A 21,328-nucleotide genomic window follows, 5' to 3' on the forward strand; every position below is an offset into this window, starting at 1 on the left:
CTCTAACAGAGCTCATCTGGAAAAAAAATAACAGAGAAACATCACAATTAAATGACATCATACATCAGATGGAATTGACAGATATCTACAGAATATTTCACCAAAACAACAAAGAATATACTTTCTACTCAGCAGCTGAAGGAAGTTTCTCTAAAATAAACAACAGACACTTGGCCCAACTAACCAAACTAAAAAAAAAAAAAAAAAAGAGAGGACCCAAATGAACAGAATCAGAAATGAAAAGGGAAATATTACAATAGACGCCAGAAAAATTCAGAATAGTATAAGAAAATACACTAAAAACTTGTATTCTGTTGAATTGGAAGATCTGAAAAAAATTGGACAAAAATATGGATTCACCCAAGTCCCCAAAGTTAAACCGAGAAGACATCTACAACCTAAACAGACAACTAGCAAAGAAGGAGATTGAGATAGTAATAGAAAGACTTCTGAGTAAAATCAGCCAAGCAGAGATGGATTTACAGCAGAATTCTACTAGATTCTCAAATAAGACCTACAATACTTTTAAAGTTATTCAAAATAAATAAAAAACCCACTTCCAAACTCTTTCTATGCCAGGTTAACTCTAATACCAAAACCACCCCCCACGCCGCCCCCCCACACACACCAAAAACTCTCAAAAACTGAATTCAGCCACATATAAAAAAGATCATTCACCATGTTTAATTTGGTTTTATACTGAGATGCAGGGATGGTTCAAAAAATTTATGTAAACTAATTAAGATTAGGAGTCATATAAAGTGGCCTTAAAGAGAAAAAATTACATTATTAGCTCAATAGATGCAGAAAAATTCTTTGACAAATCCCAACATTCCTTCATGAGAAAAGTTTTTGAGAGTAGTACCAGAGAAAACATAACTCAACATATTGAAGGCTCTATAACTAACACAAAGCCAACATTTTCCAAAAGGGATAGAAACCTCAAAGTAATCCTATTAAAATCATGAATGAGATGGGGTTGTCCACTATTCCTACTCCTTTTCTTTAAAAAAAAGTTTTTTGGCCCTCACAGTCCAGGCTGGCTGAAGACACCCATAGGTCCATAGGCCCACCTTGTGCATCAGGTGGGCAGGCGCCATTATGATGAGCAAACATGTGGTGGATAAATGGGAAAGAAAGAGAAATAGAATGATCAACACGCTGTGGAAAAAGGCAAAAGTGAGGAGGCAAAAGCAAAGAGGCACAGGCTGATGTGGGTGGCCTGCTTGCCCCCCAGGCCAGAGTGATGTCCGGGCCTGGCCTACTGCAAAGTGCCATATCTGGGTACATGGTCCTACCACAACTGGGGTCCGTGTTGACATCCCTCTTGGACCTTTTCACAACCTTTAGAGGGATAGAGCCTCTGTAATCCTCCATGCAAAGCCTCTTTCAGAGCCCTCCTTTTAGACCATTCGAACCTGGTTTATGTGGCCCTTAGATTTATTACTAAGAAGGGGGAGATGTCAGGGACAAGGACAGAATTTCTAGTTAGTGGAAAAATACAGACCCCCAATAAGACAGGGAACTAGATCATCTTACAGTCAGGTTGCCTAGCAAATGGACATTGAATCAGAGCCCTTGACCCTTTCACCCTGTAAACATCCTATACAAACATCCTGTTAGCTTGCCCCACCTTATGCAGATGACAGCTTCTTGCTCCCCCCCACCCTGTGGAACTATATAAACCTTTCTGGAAGAGAAATAAAGGGCACCTTGATCAGAATCTAGACTTGGTGTCTTTTCCTTTGTATCTCCTGTCCCTACATTCCCTCCTTAGGGTGGTCAAGAACCCGTTGAAGTCCTGCAGGCGGGGCCTGGGTCCATAATCCTACTGCAGCTGGGGTCTGTGTTAATGTCCATGCCTTATTTTACCAGAGAGGGCCATAGGAAACATGTGTGCTGAAATCTGAGAGCCATGGTTAGCCAGGCCTACCCTTCACTGGCCCTGTAAGAGCTGGCCCTGCCCCTTGTGGGACACTGCAGCAGGAGAGCTATCCTGACCCCTCATGGGAGAACTGACCCCCCCCCCACACACACACACCATGTGCATAGGAGAGCTGGCTCCACTTTTTACCAGTCACAGTCTCATCTGGGACTGACCAGTTTAGCTACCACCCAGGCCCAAAACCTGGGCCTTGGGTTGGCTCACCTTAACATCTACCTTGTCTATGACCTGCTGGAGTATGTGAAAGGACTGGTCTTGTGAAATGATGGCTGAAGGATCTCCATGACCCTTAACAGCAGCAGGATATCTGAGAGGAGTTTCAGTGAGGATCCAGTGATGATGGTGTACAAGAGGCCAGAGGACTTAAAACAGACCAATAACTTGTTGCAGTGAAAATTCACAGGTGGGACTGATTGGACAAAAGAGTATACTGTGTGACACACCACAGTTCCCAATACCACTAGGATGAATGAAGAGGTGTCGGAAAGTTGGGAAAGATGGAGTGAGGTAGGTTTTGTGTTTTCTTTGTTTTTAATTAATTTGGGTGGGGGAAATCTTTTGTGGAAGATGCTGCAGGTGTGAGAGGAGGACATGAAGGGACTGGGAGGTGAGCAGGATTGGGTGATGTCTGAAAGGAGTTGTGAAATTCCCCCCTAAAATTAATAAAGAATTATGCTCTAATTTTTTCATTTTATTTTTTATTTTATGTGTATGGGTGTTTTGCCTGTATGTATGTCTGTGTACCATGTATGTGCAGTGCCCTCAAAAGTTAGAAGAGGGTGTCAGATTCCCTGGAACTAGAGTTACAGACAGTTGTGAGCTGCTATGTGGGTGCTGAGAATTGAACCTACATCTTGTGAAAGAACAACCAGTGCTTTCAACTGCTGAGCTATCTCTCCAGTACCCCATTTCTTTTCAATATCGTGCTCAAAGAACTAGCTGGAGCAATAAGGCAAGAGAATGAAATTAAAATGGATACAAATAGGAATAGATTTCAAATTAGCTCTATTTACACATGATATGACATTATACATAAGAGATCCCAAAAATTCCACCAGAAAACTTCCTTAAATGATCACCAATTGCATCAAAGTGGCAGGATAAAAAAGTCAACTTAACAAAAATCAGTTGCCTTTCTACATACTCCCAACAAATACACTGAGAAAGAGATGGTGGAGACTTTCCCATTCACAACAGCTGCACAGAAAATAAAATAGGAATAAACCTAAGAGGTAAAAGACTTCCACAAATAAAAACTCCAAATTACTGAATAAACAGATTGAGGAAGATACTAGAAAATGGAAAGAACTCTCATGCTTGTAGATTGGTAGAATTTTGTGAAAATAACCATTTTTACCAAAAGCAATTTACAGATTCAATGAAATCTCAACCAAAATGGTCACAACATCTGTTTAAAAAATTTAAAAGATTTTCCTTTTTAAAGAAAGGTTATTTCATTTCATGTGTAGGAGTATTTTGCCTGCAAGCATGTATGTGTACTACTTTTTTGCCTGGAGCCCATGGAGGTCAGAAGAGGACATTTGATCTGGAACTGGAGATACAGATGGTTGTGAGCCACTGCATTGTGTGGGTGCTGGAAATTAAACCTGGATCCTCTGTAAGAGAAACAAGAGCCATTAAACACAAAGCAATTTCTAGCCTCTGCACTCACCACAAAATTCCTTTTTTCTTTCTTCATGTTTTTTTTTTTAGATAGAATCCCTCCATATAGCTCTGGCTGTCCAGAAACTCACTATGCAGACCCAGCTGGCCTTGAACGCTCAGAGATCTGCCAGCCTCTGCCTCCTGAGTATGAGGATTAAAGACCTGTGCCATGCCCACTTCCCCACAACATTCCTCACAGAAATAGAAAAAAAAATCCTAAAATTCATATGGAGCCACCAAAGACTCCAGATAGCCATAGCAACCCTGACTCAAACAATGTTGGCAGAATTACCATTCCAGATTTCAAGAATTATTACAGAGCTGTGGTGATGAAAATATTTTGATACCAGCATAAAAACAGGTATGCAAGCCAGTTGGAAAAAGTAGAAGATCCTAACATGCATATACCTAACTACAGCCTTCTGATAATTAACAAAATGCTAAAAATGTACACTGGATAAAAGATAACATCTTCAACGATTGATCCTGCTAAAACTGGATGCATATGTATAGAAAAATGAAACCAGACCTATGTCAGCCTGGACAAAACTGAAATCCAAATGGATCAAAGACTTGTAAAACTTGAACACTGAAACTGCTAGAAGAAAACATAGGTAGTATCCTACAGGATATACGTGTAGGAAAGGACATTCTGAGATTCCATTTGCCCAGGAATTAAGTCCAACAAGTGATAAGTGGGACCTTGTCAAACTAAAAAAACTTCTGCACATCTAAAAACAATAAGTTGAATGAAGAGGAAGCCAACAGAGTGGGAGAGAATCTTTGCCATCTATACATCTGACAAAGGATTAATATACAGAATATATAAGGAACTCCAAAACAAGTTCAAAACAAGGCAAGGAGTTAAAGAGCAAATTGTCTAATTAAATAATGGGCTATAGATTTGAGAGAGTTCTCATAAAAAGAAATGAAAATGGACAAGAAATATCTAAAAAAGTGTTCATCATTTCCTTAGCAATCAGAAAATTGCAAAATAAAACAACCTTGTAATTTCATTTTACTCCAGTCAGAACAGCTAAGATTAAGAAAATAACCAACAACAAATGCTGGGGAGAATGTGAGGAAAATGGAATCCTTATCCATTGTTGGTGGGATTGCAAACTGGCCTACTGCTCTAGAAATCAGTGTGGAAATTGTAAAAATGAGCTAAAAACTGATCTAGCATCTGATCCAGCTGTACCACTCCTTGGCATATGCTCAAAGGACTAAACATCGTACTCCTCAGAAACTTGCTCAGCTGTGGTCATAGTCTCTCTATTCACAACAGCTAGGAAATGGAAACAATGCAAAAGTTTCAACTGATGAATGGATAGTGAAAATGTTGTACATACACATAATGGAATACTATTAGCTGCAAAGAAAATGAAATCATGAATTTGGCAGGTAAATGGATGTCACTAGAAAATATTTTAAGCGTGGTAACTCAGACCTAGGAAGACACACTCGTGTTCTTTCTCATTTGTGGTTCCTAGCTTCCCATCTTCAGATGTCATTATGTAACCTGGAGTCACTGCAGAAACCAGGGAAGAGAAAAGGGACCGTGGGGTCTGAAGTAGCTCTAGAGAGTGGAATAGAATGATACATGTTCTATGAAGAGGGAAATGGGAAAACTGAGGTGAGAGGGCTTTAATTGGGAAGAGGGGAGGGAGGACAATAAAGAACTAGAGGGATGAGGATTAAACAACACTAACTATATATTATTAACAACACTAAACACTATATTATTTAGGGAATCATATTGTTTTATATGTACTTAAAATTACATACAGTACTTCTAAGTGTATGTATGTGCACACATATGTATACACACATGCACACATATTAATGAAGATATTTCATTTGGGATGATATTACTTCCCTAAAGCCATAGACTAATATATACTCTAAAAACAGGCATGAGAAGCCTTCTTTTGAGTTGTTAGTCAAGGGAGTAAATGGGGCTCCCAAAACAATAGTTGCCTTTGGTTCCCTCTTAAAAGTTGAAGGTAAGACCTTAGTGCTGAGATCACCTCACACCTTGAACACAGGACTTGTAAGATTCAAAGTATATCTGATCCAGAAGACTTCTCCAAGAGGGCTAGTTTTCTTAATTCTGTAAGGCCCTATGTAAATTGCCAAGGGTAGAAAGCAAACAGTAGTTTTACTGTACTGGCTAGTTTTTTGTCAATTTGACATAAGCTATAGTCATCAGAGAAGAGAAACCTGAAAAATGCCTCTATAAGATAAGGTGGTGGGCAAGCCTGTGGGACATTTTCTTAATTAGTGATTGATGAGGGAGGGCACATTATATGCAGTGCCATGCATGGGCTGGTGGTCGAGGGTTCTATAAGAAATCAGGCTGAGCAAACCACAAGGAGTAAGCCCGGCTAGCCCAGTCGGTAAAGCGTGAAACTCTTAATCTCAGGGTTGTGGGTTTGGGCCCCACGTTGGGTGCTAAATGTAGATGTAATGGTCTTACTAAATAAGAAGCACAGAGCCAAATGCAGAGTTAAAAGCCCAAGAGGTCAGAGCAGTAGCTAAGAGCTGAAACTAAAACCACCTTCTTATCACCCGCTGCTGTCCTTCCCCTGAGAAAAAGACCTACTTCCTATGTGTCTGTCTTTTTATTGACCTTCTATTCTGCCTTCTCATTGGTTGTAAACACAACCACATGACCTCCTCATTACTGCCTGTCTGTACAGACCTCCAGGTCTCTATGGTTGGTATTGAGATTAAAGGCATGTGTCTCCAAGCTGGCTATGTCCTTGAACACACAGACTCTGCCTGCCATGTGACTCAGATTAAAGGTGTGTGTCACCACCTCCCAGCTTCTGCTATGGCTTGCAATTAGCTCTGTCCCCCAGGCAACTTTATTTATTAACATACAAATAAAATCACATTTCAGCACAAATAAAATATCACCATAGTAATTAACAGTTCCCCAGGCCTTCTACATCAGCTCCTGCCTCCAGGTCCCTGTCCTGCTTATGTTCCTATCCTGACTTCATTTGATGATGAACTGTGATGTGGAAATGTAAGCTGAATAATGCTTTTCCCCAAGTTTCTTTCATCATGATGTTTTGCCACAGTAACGGTAACCTTAACGAAGACACCTACCCAGATGTAATACCTATGAATCATGATAATCAGCATGACAAGATATCACTAAAGGTGCAATGGTAGCACTTATATCTTGGGGGTAACCAACAGCTGCCTAATTGGATTTAAATGTCCTCAACAAGAAGGAAATAATGCTTTGTACTGTAGACCTAGACAACCACCCATTCTAGTGAGGTCATGGATCTTAGAAGAGATACTATTCTTGTCACTATACTAAACCAGTCTAATCCCTCACTGCTTTCTAAATACTTGTCCTTATACCTAGAGATAGGTGTAGCCCTTCCCCATCATCAAGAAGCTTCTTTTGATGGAGAATATTACATAAAGTCACACCTGGTAAAAATGCAGAGAATAGTTGACTGGTGAGATAAACAGCTCAAATTGATACATCTACAATACAATCCCTACCCCTAATGTTCAGGGAGCATTGTGGAAGTGGAAGAAAGATTGTAAGAGCCAGAAAACTAGGAAGTCCGCTTTAAGATTGTGTCTAGAGATATGGCAGGAAAGCTGTAGCCATGAAATCTCAACAGTATGGCTGCTTAAAGAAGACACGAACAGTGACCACACCAGTTGACATGCCATTGTGGTTGAGAGTGTATCACAGGTCCCCATCCCTAGATGAAGAGATGTGGTCACTTAATGACTGCAGAGGAGCATTGGTCTTTCCCAGGGATGATCCCCTAATGATTATTCAATATTAGATGCTCTTGAGAAGTCCTATAATCATATACATACAAGTAACATTACATGGACTCAGTAGTTGCATGTTAATATTTACTTGAATATATATATATATATATATATATATATATATATATATATATAAATCAATAATAAATAAAAAGAGGTTATGAATTTGAGAGGAGCAGGGTAGGAACATAAGAGTGAAGTTATTCTAAAAAATGAGAGAAAGAAACTTTGTTTCTTAAATTTGGTTTTCCTTATAAAACTCTCTGCTCCAATGCTCCTAATGAGTTTTGTTTTAATATTATCATGAACAGAGGTTAACAAACTCTATTGAGATACACACACACACATACACATACACACACACACACACAGAGAGAGAGAGAGAGAGAGAGAGAGAGAGAGAGCGCCAACAGTGTGTGTGTGTGTGTGTGTGTGTGTGTGTGTGTGTGTGTGTGTGTGGCTATATTTGGCCAAGGTTTGCCAACTTCAGCTGGCCACTTGTTTTCATAAGCTGAGAATGGTGATTGTGGTGTGAACAGTTAGATAAAATGAGAAGAAGAATATCTTATGTCAGGAAAGTTAGTGAAATTCAAAATGTAGTGTTTGATATAAAAGGACTGATCCTGAAGGAAGAAATCTGAAGGGAGAGGGAGAAGACAAGAAAGGATAATAGAGCACATATGTCATGAAAGTAGGGAACCTTCTCTGATGCTAATCAAAAAAAGAGAAAGAAAGAAAGAAAGAAAGAAAGAAAGAAAGAAAGAAAGAAAGAAAGAAAGAAAGAAAGAAAGAAAGAAAAGAGAAAAAAAAGAAATAGCATGTCTTTGTCCAGCCCCATAGCATAACATCAAAATGAAACTAAAATTAGAAAATTAGTGTTCATAAACACAGAATCATTGGAGCACAGCATGGCCATTTGTTGTTTTGTTGTCTGTGCTGTCAGTAGACTGTCATTCATATAGGTGTGACAGAGACCCACTAAGCCTAATGTCATGTCTTTTATTCAGACTTTCCCCTTGATATGTTACAAAGCATGCCATATAGAAGGAACATTTATTATGACGCTGTTTGTGATAGCTATTCTTGGTTATGAACTTGACTATTTTTAGAATGAACTATAATTCAGAAACAGAGGATGCACTTGTGATCCAGATCTTGAGGCTGGATGACACACATCTTCAATCCAGGCCTTGATGCTGGGAGGCACACCTTTAATCTGGGCCACACCTTCTGTTGTAAGCCTATATAATATAAGGACAATGAAGGAAGGAAGGGGTGTTCTTTGCCTGCTTGCCTTTACCACCATCAGCATATTAATTTCCTTCTTTGAGATCCCAGCAGACAAACTGAGACACACGGCCTCATGGGCCTGAGAAGCTACTAGATTCTTAGACTTTCCATTCATTCATAACTAGCCATTGCTGGACTTCAGCCTGTAAGTCGTTCCAATAAATTCCCAGATAGATAGGGCTGTGACTCTTGAGAATCCTGACTAATATTATATTGTTCAAGTTCTCAGATTAGATACTACATCAGGACTTAGAATCAATGAAAAGTGCCTTTCTCTTCAATTGGTCTTTTCTCTGCTGTTGATAAAAGCTAATACAGAACCCATTTCCCCATCACCCTACATGCCAGGATCTTCTAATCTAATACACAGTTTAGTTCCATAAACTTCTTAGTACTCATAGCTTCATAGTTGCTCTTTTCATTTTTAAGGTTACTGCATTCCATGGATGTTATTGTGTTTACATGTTCCTATAAGATACCTAAAAACCTTCCTAGTTTCCTTCTTCCCTTTCTTTCTATTTTGAATAGGAAGTGCTGGGACTAATTAAGTCAGTTGATGTCCTTTAAGTGTGGATAATATTTTAAGACCTAGATTCTACAAGTTTACTGCAATCTGGCAGTAGAAGGAATGCTTTTCTTTGAGTGTAACTCAGATTTCAAAGGTGGCATCTCCTATCAGAGAGGCAGTATTGCTCAAGGTCAGGCTCTTGGCACTCAGAGCCTGTATTTCCCTGGTGTGATTACCCTAATTGCCCTGATATCAGAGAGAGGAAGACAGAGGCATTAAGTTCGTGAATGGTAACAGTAAAGGCTGAATACAGTTCTTCAACTGTGAGCCTTCACTCTTCTAAGCCTTGCTCTTCTTTGTCTCCAAGGTGGGACAATAGCAGTCTCTCTCACAAGAGTGACTGTGAGAGTTAATTGCAAGTAAGATGCAAGGGAAGCCTGTGCACAGGGCCTGACATGAGTGGGTGTCAGCAAACCCCTGATGACCCCTTGGCCACTTGGGAAGGTGAGTGAGGAAGGATCGTGTAGTAATGGTTTGTTCTGTTAGTTCCCTGCCTGGAAAGCCAGCTGTGTTCTTGTGCTGGAAAAGACACTGCCCTTAATTCCAAGGGACTCCTGAGAGCAGTGCCATGAACAACATGAGACTCCAGGGATAGGATCTCTAAGGTGCTGCCTAGGGCTCTCCATGTCTGGGGTGCAATGCCTGTGCACTTTGCCCCAAAGGACTGAATCTTTGCTTATGTTTTTGTGTCACCTTAAGAAACTCATCTCATCTCACCTGAGCAGTGAATTTAAACTTTCACCCGGAGGCCACCTTGTCTTAGGAGTTTCCTAATTACTGTACTATAGGTTAAAAAGAGGTTCCCAGTCCTCAGACACGCCCTCTGCTGTTGGAAGATTGGGTGACTATTGGCCTGGAGACTGATGGTCTTGGGTTGCTGAAAAAGCTTGGTGAAGGTATGAATAGAGCTCTCTCAATGAGGAAGGACAGTGAAGAAACAGCTAGTTCCCCAAAACTGACGGTGCTTCAGACACTTACATTTTGAACTTTAAAATGATCCTGTAAGATGTTGTGATAGCTAGTGTTGTCAGTGTCACAGAATCACCTAAAAGACAAGTCCCTGAGAATACTTATGAATGATAGGCTAGGTTAACTGAGTTAGGAAGGCCCACCTTGTTAGTAGGTGGCCCCAAACCAAGGGCTGGAGTCCTGGACAGAACAAAAAGGAGAAAGTGAGAAAAAGACCATTCACTTCTGCTTCCTGACTAAACACAACATGACCAGCTGTTTCAGTCTCTTGTATCTATGGCTTTTCTGCCCTGGTGGACTATATTCTTGATCTGTGAGCCAAATAACCCCTTTCTTCTTTAAGTAGCTGTTGTCAGATGTTTTGTTCCAATAACATGACAAGTAACTAACACCTCTGTGTTAATAAATTTTAATATGATTGTAGTCAGAAGTTTTTCTTTGTCATGCCCAGTCCTCAGCTGCTCAGACCCCAATAAACACACAGAAGCTTATACTAATTATGAACTGTATGGCCATTAGCTCAGGCTTATTACTGACTAGCTCTTACATTTAAATTAACCCATAGTTCTTATTTATGTTTAGCCATGTGGCTTGGTACCTTTTCTCAGTTCTGCCTTGCCATCTTGCTTCCTCTGGTTGTCTGGCTGGTGGCTCCTGACTCAACCTTCCTCTTCCCAGAATTCTCCTTTTCTGCTTGTCCCACCTATACTTCCTGCCTGGCTACTGGCCAATCAGCATTTTATTTATCAACCAATCAGAGCAACACACATTCACAGCATACACAACTATATCCCCAACATTTCCCCTTTTCTATCTAATCAAAAAAGAAGGTTGGATTCCTCTACAGTACAGAGGCATCTCCAAGCTGCACAGTGTGGTGCATGGTGGATTTAGGCCTTTGTTAGTACAGACAAAAAAAAGGTTTCTGGGCTACACACTGCTTTAATGGAGGCATAGACCCACTGCTTCTAAGGGAGTTGGTGGTACACATGGCTCCCAGAGCCAGAGCTGGCAGTAAACATACCACTGCCATACTGGAAAACTGAGGTGGGCAGAGCCAGCAGCCAAAGCTGCCATTTAAGTCCTAGTAATGCTGAAGTTTAAAGCAATAGATTCACAATAAGGCAGATTCAGATGGAACAAGACTTCAAATGGTTTACAGTGTGTGTAAAAATGTACGTAGGGTTGGAAGAAATAAAAAATGAATATAGATAGTTATATAAAGAAATAGTTTTTAAAAATAAAGTCTTTAAAGAGACAGTAAAGGTAGTATAAAAAATAAGCCACATAAAGATGGACATTACACAGAAAATCTGGATTGTATTGTTTGATATTTTTAACTCCAGAAAGACATTTGATTGTAAAGGCTGCTCAGTTAAACCAATATGTATATTTTAAAGGTATTTTCACTTCAAAATTTGGATTTAATGATATGTTGCTTTGGAAAGGAGGCTCTGTTTTTGTTTCCACAGGAAGGAGGAGGCTATGGATTTCTTACAGGTTAAGATGGATCAGATTTGATCAAGCCAGACCTCCTGAACCTTATCAGATGGTACCTACCAACAAAGGTTATAGCTGGTCTTCCCAGGACTTGACCCTTATCTCAAATTTTCTTAGGATCCCATAAGACTACCAGCTCCCCCATCAGCAGGAAGTAGCCTAGAAAACTCTGCCCACATTCCCCAAAAAATGGATTACGAATGTTTGTCTTTGTTTAGGTTGTTGGTTACAAATCGTTATTGGTCATAGTCAATTTCTTTTTAAAAAAAGAAAGGGAGATATGATATAGAAATATATGATATAGATATGATAGGATAAAAGGGTGGATTGTTGAACATAAAGAACAACTTGTTTAAAATGTTTTACATTGGTATAGATTTTAGTTTATTGATACAAATTTGAAGTTAATTTTATTATACTTTGTATATATTTCTACTCTTCTTTAAGGTTTTATGTTTATGTAATTCATTTAAATTATAATGGATAATTAAGAAATACAGTTTAGTAATTAGTTTATTAGATAATCAAACTTATAGTCATGTTAAGTTTTCTAGGTATTGTGGTGGTATTGTGTTTCCCGAAATATTGTGAACACTAATAAAGTTATCTGGGGTCAGAGAACAGAAAAGTCACAATATTAAAAATAGAAGATAGGCAGTGGTAGCACACACCTTTAATCCTAGCATTCCAGAGGCAGAAATCCCTCTGGAATCTCTGTGAGTTCAAGGCCACATTGGAAACAGCCAGGCATGGTGACACACGCCTTTAATCCCAAGAAGTGAGCCTTTAATCCCAGGAAGTGATGGCAGAAAGCAGAAAGATATATAAGCGTGAAGACCAGAAACTAGAAGCATTTGGCTGGTTAAGCTTTTAGGCTTTTGAGCAGCAGTTCAGCTGAGATCCATTCTGAATGAGGACTCAGAGGCATCCAGTCCGAGGAAACAAGATCAGCTGAGGAATTGGCAAGGTAGCTGTGGCTTATTCTCCTTCTCTGATCTTCCAGCATTCACCCCAATAACTGGCCTCAGGTTTGATTTTAGTAATAAGACCTTGTAAGATTCCTGCTACAAGGTATACATAGATATAATTCAATTAGGTAGGTAATCTTCAAAACTTCAAAGATCTACAAAATATGGCATTTAAAATGTTTTAAGAACTTTGATTTTCTGGACATCGAGACATGTCTGCTCCTGGCAGCACCAATCTACTTTAAGAAGATAATGGGCATTGAAGAAACTCATTTTGGAGTTTGCTTTCTTTGTGGCAAAAGTTAGCCACTGGCTAAAAAAAAGTGCCCTTGTGTCAACTGCTTGATAATATGTTGTATAAACCGGACATGCAGGTCCCACTGGAAGGTGACCACTGAACTTTGCAAAGCGAGATGGTCCTTTAGGTTCCTGCTTTGCAGAAGAAACTGCCACACATTCTACAGGACACAGAGAAAAGTGACTGAGAGACTCTAGGCCTGTAGGCTGAAGAATGGATGCCCCAACATGCAGAAGACCTTTGGGTGAATATCCAGGTAGCCAGCTGTCTCTGTCATTCTAGATTTTTGGAAATTGCTTACAATGTTCTTTCTGTTTACTTAGGAGATATTATATCCTTCTGAAGTCTTTGATGTAGTTGAAGACTAGATGGTTATAATTATGGTTTTTCTTGGCTATGATAAGAGATAAGGTAGATATGAAACCTTAGACTCACAAATATAGGATAGATAGGATATCTTCTTTAATTTTGCCAAATACAAATAGACTAGATATCATAACTATAATTCTTGCTTGATAACTGTTTTGTTATATGCAATTTTACTATGTTGAAGTTAAAACCTTCCTTTTAAATAGAAAGAAAAGGGGAAATGATGGGTGATGTTGCTCTGTATGCTGTGAATAGGTGTTGCTCTGATTGGTTCATAAATAAAGCTGTTTGGCCAATGGTGAGGCAGAATAAGGTTAGGCAGGACATTCTAACTATAGAGAGAGGAAGGAGAACTCAGAGCAGGAAGATGCTGCTAGCTGCCACCAGGAGAAGCAAGATGTAAAGAACTGGTAAGCCACAAACCACGTGGCAAAGTATAGATTTATAGAAATGGGTTAATTTAAGATATTAAGAGCTAGCTAGTAAGAAGCCTGCCATGGACAAAGTTTAAAAATAATATAAGCCTTGGTATGTTTACTTGGGTTTGAATCGGTGTGGGACTGTGGGGCAGTGGGAGCCCGGCAGAACACAGAAAAAGAGTCAGATACATAGGCTCTCACTATGTACCTCAAGTTGTCCTTGAACTTGGGCTTCTTGTTGCTCAGTTTCTCTGATTCTGGGGCTATAGTAATATATCTGTGCCCATTTAATTATCTTAGTATTGAAGAAATATGATTTTATTTTTCTAACTATTGATCTAAAACTTCTAGGTAGAAATAGTGTACATTAGCCAGAGAGATAATGGTAAACATCCTGGGGTTTGAGGTACATATTTCAAATAATATATGGCAGTTACTAAGTGGTATCCTATGGGGGAGGTGAACATCTTTATTGTCAGGAACAGTCTTAATAGGCAATGAAATTGAGCATACAAAGTTGTTAATGGAATGGACTTGTTTTAAACAGAACAGCTGGGAACAGTACAGGGAAGGAGAGAGAGAAGAATGCTGGTTGGGAACATAAGAGGAACCTTTGTTGGGAGAGACATGAACAGTTAGTTCAATGTCTGCTACATTATCATCAGTGGAGTCTTCCCTAAGCCCCAGGTGCAAGAAACTTCTTGTATGGAACATGAAGATATGATATCTGCACTTGTAGAGGTGGCACTGGACCAAAGGGTGAGCAGTGTGAAGGCTCAGATGATGAAAATGAGACACAGATGCATGGAATGGCTTGTTACACCTCACACAGTAAGTGAAGTCAGGGTGACAAGTGAAGACTAGTTTGACCCTGTAGTCAACATTTTCAAGGCCTAATATGGAGTTGGAAGAATGGACTTTAAAGGGAGCAACAAAAGTCAGGTGTGGGCAGGAAATTTCACAGAGCAGCAGCAGGACGAAGGAGGAGGAAGTCATTCTCAGGCCCCCATTGTTCTAGAGTCCAGCCCTGCATCTGTCTGTATGTGCTATGAGCCTGGACAAGTTAACCTCTCTCTCTAGACCTTGTTTACTGGAGAGAGGTGGCTCCTTTGATGCTTGAGAAGAAGAAGAGGCAAGGATGTGGCCTGGCAAGTGAGAATGAAATAAGGGAAGTCAATAGGAGAACCTGGCTGAAATTGAGGCAGGAGCATACCCTCTTCTTGTGGTCCATCTCAAGAGAAGAGACCTTTTTGGAGCTTCAGGACCTTCATGATTCCTGGGATCTTCAGTGCTCATTCAGATTCTGGGCTGAACTCTGGATGCCAGCTGGCCTAGGCTCACTACTAACCCCATGGGTTCTGGGTTCCCCTTGAGTCAAATGTAACTTCAGCACTGCTGAGCCCAGAGGGATCATTTCTAACCTGTGCCTCTTAGTACCCCAGCATGTCTCCTCTGTTCTACCATTTAAGTCTCCAATCTCAGGTCCCCATACAGGTGAAGGCTTACTTGTGAAGAACCACCATCTATGTGGACTTGAATTCCCATCCACAGCTCAGCTTACCTTTTCTTCTGCACCCAGACTCCTCATGTTCCCATTTAACAGATTCCTTCTTCGACATTGTAGGGTGTCTCTGAGATTCATGACCTAAGCTCAGCAGTTCTAGTGAACTGAGCTGGCTAGTGGACTCCATGATAGTTGCCCTTATGGAGCCTGAAATGGTCTGTGGGAAGGAGTCATTGGTTCTATGCTTGTCATAGATGGTGTGATAGGAGCCATGGAAGCAAGGCTTGAATCATCATACCCGCTTACCCTCATATCCTTCTCTATGGTCACAAGGGGGAAATGAAGCATTCACAGATGTTACTGGGAAACAGTACTGCCCTCAAACCATGAAGTTCACACATCTGTCCTGGTTCTACACTAGTCCTCGGTGGGAGTCTCTAGTCTTCTCTGTGAGCCTCAGCTCCCTCATGCGGGTCTCTGAGCTTCTGTCCCACAGGGTTGCAAACTATAATAATAACAACAACAACAGAAATTGCATGGGCTTGTACTTATAATTATTGAACATTTATTGAATATAAGACTGTTTAATATTTGATGTGAATTATCACTTTATCCCACAGCCCATGGAGACAGGTGTTTACACTCCCATTTCCAACATGTAATCTGACCCGTCCAGCAGGCCAGGTTATTCAAGGGTCTAGAGGAGGGACCACCTGTGAATCAATGTGGGGCGAGAGGGAAAGGAGACCAAGCACGTGAAGAAAGACAAAGCAGTCTGAGTTGCGTCAAGGCCTCACTTTATTGACTGGTGTTAGAGCTTATAAACAGGGCTTCAGGTAGGGAGGGGGAGCAGGAGTGAGGAGAGGACAAAGAAAATTCCTAAGGAGGGTCAGCAGGAGGTCTCTTTGGTCCCAGGCCCCTGCAGCTAGCTAATTTAAAGAGGTTTATTTAATCCTACATTCCTAGGTTAGACTAAAAGCCTCTTATTTACACGAGGCTTGATAAATCGTGGCAGGTAACACAAGGTTCAAGACACAGCTGTCCAGAGTTGGTCTCCAACAGTAATCATGGAGGCAGAAGACTGTAAAGTGACTTGTCCAGGGTGGTAGAGTCATGATTGGAGTATACCTCTGCACAGCTACAAAATCTGGGCTTCTAACTTCAATGTCACCAAGTGCTCCTTTTGAGAGTTGACTTGAACCCTGTGCTCACCCCTCTCAGAGCCATTGTGAATGCCAGACTCTCCTCACTACAGCTTCAGAGTATTCCTTCCCAGGGGCTGTGATGACCACCAGGGGGAGATGAGGATTTGTGGTATACAAGAGGGTATGTCTGGTTTAGTTAGGGGCTTCTGCAAGCCTTCTCCTTCCAGCCTCTCCTGGGCCTGTGAACTCTTTTGGCAGATTACCCTGCCCATGATGAAGGGGTCACAGTAGAGTGGTTGGGATACTTGGTGTACTTTGCATCAAGTCCTTCTCTGCCTGCATTTTGGGCTGTAGCAGCTCCAGTTCCATCTGCTTCCTCCTGTGGTGGGTGGGGTCCAAGTCCTGTTCACCCTTTTTCTGAGCCTCTTCTGTGCCACTTGTCTTTTCTGACTGAGCTGCTTCCATGGTGATAGGGCCCTCAGATAATGCCTGACTAAGCAGCTCTTGTCCATATAGCTTCACATCTCCCTTCTCTTGTTGCTCCAAGCAGAAGGTCAGTGTATCCTTGTCTCTGTCAGCCATTTCTGCATTGGAAAAGGATTTCTTGATCAGAACTGATGGAGGAGACCTGGGAATAAAAGAAATAACAGAGTAACCTCTACAGGGACAGATTATCCTCTGGTCAGGATACCTGAAGGACTCCAGGCTGTCCTGGGGATGAAGACTGTGTGTCCAGGTACAGGGCTTGGGTGAAGCACAGAAGAGGAGGGAACTCTGGTGAGGAAAGTTTATCAGAGGATGTGCTCTCTATAGTTTCATGAATGATGCCAGTGATGTTCTCCATACTGTGTTGGCTTTCCTGTCAGGCAGGTGTGCTGTCATGCTGAATCATGGGTTCTTAGCTTATCTAAAGTTTGGTTTTTTTAGGTCATTAAGGTCATTTATCTGACCCTGAGGACAGATAAAAAGAATGGAGATGTACTTTTTCATTGGCTGTTTCCTGTGGGAGGATTATAATGGAGATGTTGCTAGGCTCTGTCCACAGGGTTTAAGTGAGGATAAGTTGGGTTGACTTCATATAGTAGGAGAAGAATTTTAACTGCTGGTATAAATTGTGTGGTTGCTGCCATTAACTCCTGGGGAGAGCTTTGGAAACAGTTATTAGACAGGGACTATAGTGAGTAAGATGAGACTGAAGACAGAGGACTCAGTAAGCTCCTAGCCATGGCAGCCATTGTCCTAATGTAGACCTAGTGATGGCAGTGATTTGATCCAGGAGGAGCTTGTGTAAAACTTTCAAAAGACAGGGTAACAATGATGTATTAAGATAAGGAGAAATGGAGTGACCAAGGAGAGGAGTCAGAGTCAAAGTGAACCAAAGGCCCATCCTTAGGAAGATGACTGTCACTGAACCTTTGTCTGGTCTTTAATTAAGTCTTTGGTCCTCTCTACCAGCTTGGGTTTGTTGCAGAAGCATTGCTGTTCCTGGAGGAGGACACAGTTCCCACCACTAGCAGCAGACAGGAGATCTAGGTCCCTAACTTTGGAGAACCACAGCAACAAGGACTTGGCTCAGGCCTACCATGGAAAGTGGTGGAGAGGGAGGAGTGGGAAGGTGGGCATCTGGAGAATGGAGGGTAGGAACTGTAGGGATGGGAAAGCAAGAAAATGGAAGGATGCAGGACATGTACAGGACAGTTGGGAGGACTAGAGGATGTTAACCAAGGGAGAAGGGTATGGGGATGGAGGAAAGGAGTGTTGGGATTCCAGGGACAGGAGCATGAGAGGATAGGAAGACAGGGATGGAGGATGCAGGGATGGAATGTGCAGGACACTCACTATTCTGTTCCTCAGCTTCTTCCTTTTCTAGTGTCCCAATATAAGGAGATCAGTCCTCCATTGGTTACTGTGACAGAGGGTGATGTGGGAAGAGACATCACAGAGGGGGATTCAAGAGGTCAGTCTGAGTAGGTTAGCCCCTGTGAAGGAATCTTTAGAAGTATCCTGTCCCTGAGTTTCACACAGGGGAAACAATCCAGTGCCTGCTAAAAGCTGCAAGGACAAATTACACAGAGAAAACAAAGAGCCACATAGACAGGTGTGGCTCATTAGATAATCTCAGGACTTTTCCAGAGGCCCCAAATGAAAGGACAAAGGTAACTTCAGTGCTGTGTTGTTGCCCAGTAGTGGACTTGGCAAATCTGGTCTGACAATGAAGCAAGTGTATGGTGATATTTTAATTGTACTGAAATGTGATTTTATTTGTATGTCAATATATAAAGTTGCCTTGGGGTCAGAGCTATTAGAGCCATAGCAAAAGCTGGGTGTTGGTGGTGCACGCCTTTAATCCCAGCACTTGGTAGGCAGAGCTAGGTAGATCTCTATGTGTTCAAGGATACAGCCAGCATTTGGAGACACATGCCTTTAATCTCAATGCCATACAAGACGTGGAGGGCTGTACAACAGACTATGATGAGGCAGTCATGTGGTTGGGTTTACAACCAATGAGAAGGCAGAACAGAAAGTCTATATAAAGGCAAACAGACAGGAAGTGGGTCTCTTTCAGAGAGGTCTCTTGGCTGAAAAGGCTAGCTGCAGCAGGCTGGGAAGGCTCTTAGCTCTGATCTCTTGGCTTTCATCTTTGCCTTGGCTCTGTGTTTCTTATTTAATAAGATGGTTGGTTACATCTACATTTGGTGCCCAACGTGACAAGAATTCATTAAAAACCACTTGACTTGTTTGGGCGGCAGGTCCAGTTACCTGCCTGGGTGGCCGGCTCCCTAGCCCTGGTCCAGGTCAGCTTGGTCTCAGGCTGGACTGATTGTAGTCCTAAGTGGTTACACGCAGGTGGAGCTACTTGGTTAAAGACGGTGCTACAAACAACTCAGGCCTGCCCTGCCGAATAGGGCCCCTGCCTATAAAGCCAACACATGTGGTCGGAGCTTAAGGAAGCCAGAGCCAAGCCTTGACTCAGCTCAAGTGGGAACACGTGGCTGGATAGCCAGAACTTGTGGCTATGCTTTCTTGCTCTCTCTCTCTCCCTCTCTGCCTTACCCCCCCCCTCTGGATTCACACCTCGGATACTAGGTGGCTGTTTGGAAATTCCCTTGGATTTCTACTATCCTACGCAGACTTGGTAAGTCACTTAACATATCAGATATTTTAGAGGAAACTATTTAAAAGAGAAATTTTTTCCACATTTAAAAAAAATGGGTTTTATGTGTATATTGGAAGAAATAGGGCTTTGTTTGAAATTTTAGGCAGTCTGACAATGGAACAACTATATGAGAAGATTAATGTTGATTGAATTATGCAATTTATTACTATGCTTATCCTCATTTTACTGTTTAAAAAGATAGTCCATTTAAGTTCCAGGATAACAGTTTTAGAAAAACTTGTTAAACCTGTAAAAATGAATTATAAAGAAATTCAAATTCAGACAGAAGAAATTAACAGTGAAGTTGTTTCAAGATTGGATCATAAGGATACAGAAAGAAAGCCTGTTTTCACACAGTCACCCTTAATATCCAGTAACCGTACAGCAGTTGCCTAATCAAATGACTACACAAGATATTTTGAAATGTTAGATTTACAAAGGTTTAAGGAGGCAATAGTATCTTATGGTATGCATTCCCCATATGTAAAGCAAATGTTAAACTCTTGGTCAACATATAATAGGATTATACCACAGGACTGGTGGGAGCTGGCACAAGCTGTTCTGGAACCCAGTCAAAGGCTCCAGTGGCTAACTTGGTTCAAGGATGAGACTAAAAACATAGAAAAACAATGGAGGGATAAAGGAATACAAGTCTGCCAGGATCAGCTTATTGGAGAAGGCCAAGATGCTTCAGTACAAACACAATGTTTATATGATGTCCAAACCCTAATTTTATGTCAAACGGCAGCCTTGAATGCATGGGACAGAGTTGAGGAACCAGGAAAAAAAACTGAGTCATTTACAAAGGTTATACAAGGCCCAAAAGAATCTTTCACAGATTTTTTTACAAAGACTGGCTTCAGCAGTAAAGAGAATGGTCCCAGATTCAGAAGCTAGTCAGATAATAATTGAATCTTTGGCCTTTGAGAATGCTAATGCAGCATGCAAAAGAATAATCAGGCTGTTAAAGGCAAGATCTGCACCTTTGGAAGATTGGATTAGAGTCATGGTTAATGTTGAGGCTCATGATCATGATGATATGTGGGTAGGAGAAGCAATTTCAAAAGGTTTGAGGAATGTTAGATGTTTTGGATGTGGAAAGCAAGGACATTTGAAAAGGGACTGTAAACAGGTCATTCCAAGCAACAATGTTTCTTCAAGGAACAATGGCAACAGAATGTCCCTTCCTTCTGGAGTATGCAGAAGGTGTGGTAAGGGAAAACACTGGACCAAGGAATGTAGATCAACAAGAGACAGGCAAGGTAATCCTTTGCCTCAGTCTTTGGGAAACTCCCAGAGGGGCCTCATGCAGGCCCCCATAGCAAATCCAGTTCAAAACTTTCCTGCAGCTGTAGAGGAAACCCCTACTCAGAGCAATTAAATAACCAAATGCCTATTGGAATAAATCATGCTGGTAAGGAAGATGAAACAGAGAGAATAGAAAATTCAGGAGAAAACATAAAGAAAAATTTTTTGGCAAACTTCTATTAATGAACAAAGACCAAAACTAACGATAAAAATAAATGGTGTTTTGTTGTCTGGTCTGGTAGACACAGGTGCTGACATTAGCATAATTGCACCAGAATTTTGGCATCCAACTTGGCCTCTTCACGAGGTAAACGTTCAACTATTAGGAATTGGGACATTATCTCAGGTGAAACAGAGTGCAAGATGGCTTGAATGTATAGGTCCAGAAGGACAGAGAGGAAAATTAAAAC

The 21,328-nt window shown here is 41.1% G+C and overlaps 1 protein-coding gene across 1 annotated transcript in view; it reads right to left on the reverse strand.

Moving 5' to 3' along the window:
* Window positions 1-17,059, reverse strand: part of LOC102906497 (NACHT, LRR and PYD domains-containing protein 1a-like) — a 58,711-nt gene extending 41,652 nt beyond the window's left edge. Inside the window, 3 exon segments of the mRNA XM_076577751.1 lie at window positions 2,097-2,108; window positions 6,571-6,591; window positions 16,768-17,059. Coding sequence (XP_076433866.1) covers window positions 2,097-2,108; window positions 6,571-6,591; window positions 16,768-17,035 — 301 coding nt within the window. The 5' untranslated portion in view covers window positions 17,036-17,059.
* Window positions 17,060-21,328: the final 4,269 nt, after the last annotated feature.

The sequence above is a fragment of the Peromyscus maniculatus genome, chromosome 8, assembly GCF_049852395.1.
Source record: "Peromyscus maniculatus bairdii isolate BWxNUB_F1_BW_parent chromosome 8, HU_Pman_BW_mat_3.1, whole genome shotgun sequence".
In the NCBI taxonomy this organism is placed as follows: Eukaryota; Metazoa; Chordata; class Mammalia; order Rodentia; family Cricetidae; genus Peromyscus; species Peromyscus maniculatus.